Genomic DNA, 9095 nt, shown 5'->3' with positions numbered 1-9095 from the left:
AGGCAGCCCCCTTCTTCAGCAGAAGGACACAACGATGTGGTTTGTAAATGTCACGTGTTCCTCCTCCCTCGCACAGATCAGTCGACACAGTCAAACATCTGTTAATGTCAAATCTTTAGCAACAACTGGTTTTACATTAAACCAACATTTCTGTTTAATCACATTTAAATAATAGTAATAACAGTAGTATGTGTATTGTTAAAAATGTGTTTAGACACAAGTTTTGTTGTGAAAGTCCATAAACCAGATGAGTGGCCTGTGAAATGGTAAAAGTGTAGTTTGGCTTTATAGTTTCTTCTCTTCACCAGGAGAGATGAGTCCTTTGTCACAGTTGGTGTGGTCAGTGAAGATGGTCACCTGCAGGTTCAGGCTCATTGCGTCTCCAACCCACATCCACTGCCACTGTACTGAAGGGAAGTTAAAGACTTTCTTCAGGCAGTCATGGAAACAAACCATCTATAAAATACTGCAACACACCAGCTTCTGTGTCTGAATGCAAAAGAAATGTGTTGTTTGAGTGAGAGACTGCACCTGTGGCTGAACTATAGATACATTCATGTTGATTATAAATGGAACTTCAATACAAAGGTCGTGTCCAAATTCATGGGCTGCATCCTCCTGAGGACCCAGCCTTCGCGGTCTACGTGGGCCGGGTCCTCAGAAGGTCGGGTAGGCCGGAAGTAAACGGCTGTGAAATTGGACGGTCTAGCCTTCTGATTAACGTCACCGCTGTCTCGGTGGAGTTTAATAAACTCGGCCGTCTGCTCCTTGCTGTCTAAAATATAACAGGACGCTGGCGTAAACTCTCGACCGTCTCACACTTCTGTTTAATCAGTTTTCTGTTTGACGTTTATTCAGCTGTGTGAAAACCACCCGGGGGATTAATAAAGTTTTATTTTATCTAATCTAATCTAATAACTTTAATCTCAGCCAAACCGATTTACTCACGAACAAATAAAATACTGAAAACAGCCAAACAATATCATTTTTAGGTTGTCTAAGTGACTTATATATGACGTTTAACCAGAGTAGCAAAAGTCCGCGGTGATCTGAAAATGATGTGCCGGGAGTTCGCTGTTCTCAGCAGTTCCAGTGACCCTCGACCTCCCGGATAGCTATCGAGCTGGTGGGTAACAGACGTCTCCGAAAACGTCGAAGCACTTTTGCAAATATGCGATATCTTGATAAACCGAGCAGATATTTGAAGTTTACACAGCTACATTCTCGCCTGAAAATATGTTAAAAGTTTATTTTGTGACCCAGAAAGATTAATAAGAGTAATTTTAAAACTTAGTAGCGGCCGCCATTGTTGGAAACTGGAGTTTGGCTGGGCCGCGCTATGAATTCTGGGATATGGTGGGCCACGAAGGACACACCCGACCCATCCTTCAAATTCGGGGAAAAGGAGGACGCATTAGTCGGCTGCATTCGGAGGAGTCTACGAATTTGGACAGCCTTCGGCGCGTCGCTGTGACGTAATCGGCCTACAAATGCGGCCTCACGAGGATGCAGCCCATGAATTTGGACACGACCAACGTGACTGTCAGGTTTCGGTTGTGTTTAAGCAGGAGAGGACCCAAACGCATGACTCAAGACACACGGGGATACACTCAAAAGGCACGGCTTTATTAACAGGAACACAGGGAGCGATACAACACTATACTGGGAGAACCTAAAAGCTAGAGACAGAGGAGACACAAGGAAACGCACACAACCATGAGGGATGACGCGACACGGAACAAAGGGGGACGCTAACATAAATATACAGAAGGTAACGAGGGAAGTGGAAGCAAACGGGAAACACAGCTGAGGACAATTACACATGACAGAACGGGGAGGACACAAAACTGAAAATGCTGATGCCAAGACGCGGACCTTAAACATAACACAGAGGGTACACAGAGACAGCCGAGAGAGGCAGAGAGAGAGAACACGATGGAAAGAGGAAAACACGGGACACAAGGAGTGGAAGCAAAGCACAATAACTGAAATCACTATATACACGGTCACACAGAGGACAACACAGGGGGGAAATCTAACAAACCCTAATACTGAACAGAAAACCTAGAGATCTTAAGAATACAAAAGAACTTAATACAGAATGTCAAAACTCAAAACATCAGGTCAGAAGTCCTGGGACCATGACAGTGACAAGAAGTTGGTTTCAAAATGTTTAAATCTGAGACTTTATTAAGATTATTAAAGGTTTAAATTATCCAACAAATAAATATACAATTTAAATAAAGCCTCCGACTTTTCCGCTCCGCTTCCACGGACTACTTTCCCGAGGAAATACTCCGTGGACACGGAAATAGAAAAACTCACAATAACAAGGTAACCAGGAGAGGATTAAAGAAGAGTGGGGTGAGAGCCAGACGAAAGAGGGAGACACACAAACAACGAGCGCTCCCGTCTATTATCCTTGCTAATGTGCAGTCTCTCCGCTCCAAGCTGGACGAGCTGCAAGCCTGCGTCAACCACCTGCATGAGTACAGAACTGCCTCCGTTCTGGCATTCACGTAATCGTGGTTAAACAACAGCGACGACGACAGCGCGCTGCACATTGATGGCTTTTCACCACCCCTTTGTCTGGACAGAGACCGCGATATATCATATTTTAAAAATCTAATTAAATAACAAAACAACTTGTGCAGTGTCCAGGATGTTGGCTGATTCATTGTTTTGATGTTTGAAAATCAAAGTTGGGCTAATTTTAACTGCATTACAGGAAGTGCTATTAATTATTGCTTTATGCTAAATGTTGTAGTAGAAATCTCTTTAATTCAATGAGATTAAACATCATGTGATTTAGTTGCATTTAATCTGTGTGTAACAAAATTATTTTTATTTATATATTATCTTTATATATTTAGTACAACCTGAAACGTTTGTCAGAGAATAAAAGTCAGAACTGCACACTCAGAAACAGCGGTCACAGATGTTGTTCAGCTCGCAGAGAGGTGGAGTCATAGGGTGTAGATCAGTAGCGTGTAGGAAGAACAGCTGCGGGGCCGCTACACAAGAAATCTCGCTCAGAAAAAATCTCGCGGTAAAACTATTTTTTTTCCTCTCACAGCCAATTATAGCGCAGCGTCCCACACGCTTCAACGCAACAGCCAATCACAGTTAGGGTAGGCGCTGCGGCGTGATGACGGAACGATAAGGAAAAAAGCCGTGCTGTGATTCGCGGGAAAAGTGAAAAATGGCGCCGGAGTAAGTTTGAAGTTTAGCGCCGCGGAGAGCAGCAGCAGCAGACAGACAGACAGACAGACGTAAGGGAGACAGACAGGGAGACGTGAGGGAGACGGACAGAGACAGACAGACAGCCTGAAGAAGCACCGACTCAACGACCTTCTGTCCTGGGATGCCAGCAGCGGGAGGACCGGCAGAAAGGAGGCACAGCCCGGATCAGTGCAGGTATCACGGCTTGCCTCTCTGCGCTGATCCGCTCTGATTTAGCCCTGGGATTTAGTGTGGCCCGTTAGTTTAGCCCGGGTCACAGAGTTGTTGAGACCCCTGAATTTAACCCGGGTCAGTTCATCACTGTGTGCAAGTGTTTGTCTGTGAGCTGGCCCTCTTAACGTGAATTATTACGGGGTGTTACCGGGTTATCGTTTAGGATTTCATGGCCCGGTTTACTCATTACTCCGGTCGGTTATCGCGCTTTATCAGCTCTTTTCCGTTAGTTAACCCGTTAGGGTGTGGTGGGTAGTTACTGGATGGTTAGAGCTCTGTTAACGGTATGTGATGGGAGGACGCACTGCGCATGTCAGCCCTCCTCCAAACCACCGCGCAGTTCAGGAATGAATCACAGACCGTCTGTCTGTCTCTCTGCAGGATGTATGAGGACCTGATCGAAGACTTCTGCGGTCTGGAGCATCAGGTGTCTCCAGGGGGCGGAGGGTGTGAAGGGGGGCGTGTCCCCGAACCTGACGGGGTGGAGTCCAGTCTGAGCGTGGGTCAGTTCGTGCTCTGTCGTTGGTCAGATGGACTGTACTACCTGGGAAAGATCCAACGGGTAAGCGTGTGCTCACCTGACACCCACTGCAGCATCATCATGCTCATCGTGATTGGCTGAGTTTCTGTGTTCTGATTGGTGCATAGGTGAGTCCCCCTAGGCAGAGCTGCTTCGTCACTTTTGAGGACAACTCTAAGTTCTGGGTCCTCTGGAAGGACATCCAGCACGGTGAGACAGACGGGTGGAGTGAGAGAAAGCTAGAGAGAGCAAGACAGGTGCATCATGTCTGTGATCTGCTTCTTTTGTCCAATCCTAATGCAGCTGGAGTACCGGGGGAGGAGCCTCGCTGCTCTATGTGCCAGGAGGTGGACCCAAACTCCAGCACCCAAACAAACCAGATCCTGATCTGTGGAAAGTGTGGGATCGGTGAGTCTGACACACACACACACAGGAGCAGTTTATTAGGAACACCTGCCTGTGGGCTTTCTGCAGGTCAAACTGAGGGTCACACCTGCAAAGCTAAAACTGACTGCATGGTAGGACTGGGCGATATGGCCCAAAATTCATATCTCGGTATTCTTTAGCTGGATGGCGATATACGGCATATATCTCGATATTTTTTAAAGCTATAAAGTAAGAACAAAAAGAGAGTTCTTAGTCACACTGTGTCCCAGATCTCACACAGGCACTTTTATCAACATACAGCGTTTGTTTAACATTTATCAGCATTTATTAAATAATAATGCTCCATAAATAAAATAAAACACCGTTGTTTTTGTGCATAGCAAAAAGCTCACAATTGTGAAGTCAAAATGTAAACTAAAAGACGCTGAGCATAATAACAAAGTCTGACAGCCTGGAGTTGCGTGAACTGCACAGTGTCAACGCGTTAGCCCGGTTAGCTCGTTAACGCGTCACATTGATGCCGTCCAGCCCCACGCACGGGGCGATCCGCGGTAACTTGCTAACGGATATTTGCCACAGTTATGCCGTTAACGTCATTTTAACGAGATTAACACTAACAGCACTAAAATAGTAATCTCCAAATGTTTTCTTTTTACCGAGCAGCTCCTCTTTGATAGCTGCCGTGTGCATCTTGTCATTGCCTGCAGGTGAAGCAATGGGGGAGTTGTGTTCAGTGAAGGAGAGGCGAGGCAGAGTAACGCTGCGTAGAGACAAAAGTGGATGAAAGAGAGGCAAACTTGCAGCTCCACAAGTATAATTGTAACATAACGTAGTAACATATTGTCACATCTCATATCTCGTATAAAAAAATATATCGATATATTTAAAATCTCGATATATCGCCCAGCCCTACTGCATGGTGTTTGAGGGTGGGGTTTATTGGACGGGCTTGCTGTGACATCAGCATTTTCTCAGGAGGTGGAGCTCCTCCATAACTGCTGATACTTCTAATGTGTTAGCTCACGGATGTGAATGACCTCTGACCTTTAACAGAAGCTCAGAGTGAAGCTGATAGTAGAAACATTAGAGCAGACTCTGTTTGCAGTAAAGGCAGAAATGCTTTCTGATGATCAGATTTAAGGTCAAAGGTCACATCAGGATTCACCTTCATGCGATCTGAATGAAAACCTGAATGAATCGAATGCCCGTGACGATGACCGAGTGCTCTTTGTTTATCTGTTGCCATGGTGAATCCTGGGCTCTGACCATCACCTGTCTGTCAGGTTTCCACCAGCAGTGTCACATTCCTCCAGTAGAGGGCAGCGGCGCCCTGACTCCGTGGTTCTGCAGACGCTGCGTCTTTGCTCTGGCGGTCCGGGTACGATGCTTCTCACCTGTGTGTGTGTGTGTGTCTCACTCTCAGTTGTGTGTGTGTGTGTATGTGTCTCTCTCTCATTTGTGTGTGTGTCTCTCTCTCTCACACTTGTGTGTGTGTGTGTTTGTGTGTGTCGCCTGCCTCTGACTTGTGTCTCTGCACCTGTGCGTCCCACAGAAGGGCGGGGCTCTGAGGAAAGGTGTGATAGCCAAAGCCCTGAGTGTGATGAAACAGGTGCTGCCGTACGAGCTGGAGGCCCTGGACTGGGACTCGCAGCACCGGACCAATCAGCAGCAGTGTTACTGTTACTGCGGTGGCCCTGGAGAGTAAGTTGGCCTGATGAGAGCTGCAGGTGTGGTTGGCCGTTACTTGATTCACCTGTGTGCATTACCTTTGTGTGCAGGTGGTACCTGAAGATGCTGCAGTGCTTCAGGTGTCAACAGTGGTTCCATGAGGCGTGCACTCAGTGCCTGCAGGAAGCAATGATGTTTGGAGACAGGTGAGGCTCCACCCCCTGCTCTGCCCCCGCCCCCTGCTGCCTTTCCCCGATATGGCTCTGACTTCCTGTCCTCCTGCAGGTTCTACCTGTTTGTGTGCGCGGTGTGTAATAAGGGCTCAGAGTGCGTGCGGCGCCTGTCCCTCAGGTGGGTGGACCTGGTCCACCTGGTGCTCTACAACCTGTCCATCTGCAGCAAGAAGAAGTATTTCGAACTGGATGAGATCCTTACCTTCGTCTCTACCCACTGGGACCACCTGCAGCTTGGGAAGGTAATAACACACCTGAGCCAGGTACGCTGAGATCAAGTGGTGCGCCTGTGTGTATTTGACCCTCTGTGTGTTTGCTCAGCTGTCCAACACCCCCCCAGCAGAGAGGGGGCAGCACCTGCTTGACGCACTCAACAAGTACAAGAGCAAGTAAGGACCAATCAGAGTGAGGCCGTCACGATGACACGTGTGTAACATGAGCACAGGATGTGTGTGCTCAACGTGTGTGTGTGTGTGTTCAGGTTTCTGTGCGGGAAGGAAATCAAAAAGAGGAAGTGCATCTTTCGTTTGAGGACCAGGGTCCCTCCTAATCCTCCCTCCAAGCTCTTTCCTGAGCGTGCTCAGAATGATGGGGGCGGGGCAAGGAAGAAGACGGCTAGCAGGTATGACCTCTTGCTGCCAGCCCTCACCGCCTGTGGTTGGACAAAGCGTAACCGTGGTGTTTGTTTCTGTTTCTTCAGCGGCTCAGCTGAGAGGAGAAAGAGGAAGTCCAAGTGGCTCCTCGAGGATGCCATTCCTAATGTGAGGCTCATTTTCTTCTTCTGTGGTTTCTAAAGTTGTTAATGCATCACGCTGACTGTGACCTTCTACCCGTAGAACGAGCTGACCTGCAGCTGGACCGCCAACCACCACATGGCCAACATTTTTGACTTCACGCTGGATGAGCTACAGAGCCTGAAGAGGTGAGATCAGCGCTGGACTCGGCGTTCTGATTGATGCTTTGCTTACCTTTGCTTTCCCGTTCACGTCATACGGTGGCACACCTATGACGTTGCTGTTCTTCCTCAGCAGCTCCAGCAGAGCCGTCAGCATTGATCAGGACTCCACCGATGCCTCCACCTCTGGCTCTGCCTCCTCCTACCACTTTAGGTGAGCTGAGTGAACACCTGACTCACCAACCCTAGGCTTTTGATCTCTGACCTTTGACCTCTGTCTTCAGGAGAAGGATGGGCAGCAGAAAGAGGAAGTTACCCCGGAACACCTACAGCCAGTGGGCCAATCGCAGTGAGGCAGGGGAGGAGCTTGGAGGGGAAGAGCCTTCTGGCATCATTGGGAACCAGGAAGCTACAAACCACACCCACCTGACCACAGACTCCTCCCACTTCTTGTCAGACCACTCACCGCTGCCGTCTGACAACTCCCACCTCCACTCCTCCATCTCCTCTTACTTTGGAGTGGCGGGTAGGCTAACCAATGGCGAGCGCTACCAGGTGTTGGCTCGCCGCATCACCCCTCAGGGGACGGTCCAGTACCTGCTGGAGTGGGAGGGGACGACCCCTTATTAGGACGTTATCAAGGTCCAGGTGGTGTTAGAAGCTTTGATTCCTCTTCCTCTGCACTTGCTGCTGGTGAGATGCTTATTGGTTCAAACCTGAACTGACACTGTGGCCCCGCAACCACCTGGGCTCCCCGTGTCCCCGTTAAACATTTGGATCCCCGTTAAACCACCAGGCTCTCCTTGTCCCCGTTAAACATTTGGGCTGTATATCCCCAGCTGGCTGGTAGGTTTTGAGGAATCAGGAATCAAAGCTGAACCCGATCCTGGAAAAAATAGTTTTTAGTTTAAAAAGTGTTTAAATGCAGCCAAAGAGACACACAGAGCTCCCGTCTGACTCCTCCCACCTCCACCATGTTTGCAGCCTCACACACTGATTAGTTGTTTTCCTGGTTGTAATGATGTCACACTGGTGGAGTTCTTCTTCTTTTGCTCTGATTTGTAAAACACTCAGAGTTCCCCTGGCTGTCAGACAGCACCCTGCCTCTCTTGCCCCCTCCCTCCCCTGAAGTTTTCATGTTGTGTACCTGAACAGAAGCACTTAGTCACATGTTTATCTGCCCCTTCCTCAACTGTGCAGTGTTCTCACTCTATCACATGATCTCACCTGCAGAGCATCCCATTCGACGTCTATGCAAACACCAAAGTGCGTCTGCTGGTGATCAATCTGAGCCTCCGATCAGTGTTTCTCCTAGCTTGAAGCTAATGCAGCCCATATTTGTGAATGAGGGATGCTAATAGTGCTAACAGTCTCTGAGACGTTAAACTGGCACTCTGTCACTTTAAGATATGTTCTGCTCCTATTGGCCTGTTAAGTGCTTGTTTTGATCATGTGACTGTTTGTTTGCTGTTTTCCTCTCCAGCTGACCAATCAGCTGCCAGCTTTCTCTGGATTAAAAACAAATGTTTTCTGACCTTTGACCTTTCTGTGTTTCTGTGTGTGTCTGAGAGGCAGAGATGCATGGAAACCTGGGTTTGTGAAAACCTGTGAGTGTTACAGTCAGTCCACACCTGGCTCCAGGTCTAAGTTTATGGGTCCTGGTTTATAGGGTCATGGGGAGCTTTCATGTTACTGAGAGTCCTCACAAAGGCAGGCATACAGGTGTGTGTGTGTGTGTGTGTGTGAGTGTGAGTGAGACTAGTGCAGGTAATCTGATAATCCAGTTAAGGTGTTAAAAGGCAGAGAAACCTGCATGAGTGTTCAGGTACATCTGTTTCGTTGTCCTGAGGGTCCCAGCACTCACACAGGTATTCAGACAGACGGGTAACGTGGCGATGTGACAGATTGACAGCAGAGGAGACCACCTGCATCTACC

General features: G+C 48.2%; 1 protein-coding gene across 3 annotated transcripts; it reads left to right on the top strand.

Moving 5' to 3' along the window:
- The first annotated feature begins 3119 nt into the window (after window positions 1–3119).
- On the top strand, window positions 3120–8700 carry phf19 (PHD finger protein 19). Of its 3 annotated transcripts, XM_005460139.4 has the most exons (14): window positions 3128–3417; window positions 3838–4018; window positions 4105–4186; window positions 4280–4384; window positions 5647–5741; window positions 5916–6064; window positions 6142–6237; window positions 6317–6506; window positions 6586–6653; window positions 6746–6886; window positions 6965–7025; window positions 7101–7186; window positions 7293–7373; window positions 7444–8700. In XM_005460139.4, exons 1-14 carry the CDS (start codon window positions 3365–3367, stop codon window positions 7787–7789), a joined length of 1734 nt encoding a protein of 577 aa, XP_005460196.1. In that variant the 5' UTR covers window positions 3128–3364; the 3' UTR covers window positions 7790–8700. The 3 variants fall into 3 exon arrangements, with proteins under 3 accessions (XP_013119704.1, XP_005460195.1, XP_005460196.1); XM_013264250.3 differs by having other exon boundaries at window positions 3120–3417; window positions 6746–7025; window positions 7296–7373; XM_005460138.4 differs by having other exon boundaries at window positions 3121–3417; window positions 6746–7025.
- The last annotated feature ends 395 nt before the right edge of the window (window positions 8701–9095 follow it).

This window comes from Oreochromis niloticus, linkage group LG12 (genome assembly GCF_001858045.2).
Source record: "Oreochromis niloticus isolate F11D_XX linkage group LG12, O_niloticus_UMD_NMBU, whole genome shotgun sequence".
Taxonomy (NCBI): Eukaryota; Metazoa; Chordata; class Actinopteri; order Cichliformes; family Cichlidae; genus Oreochromis; species Oreochromis niloticus.
Note: the sequence above shows the minus strand (reverse complement) of the source record. Positions and strands in the feature narration are given on the sequence as shown.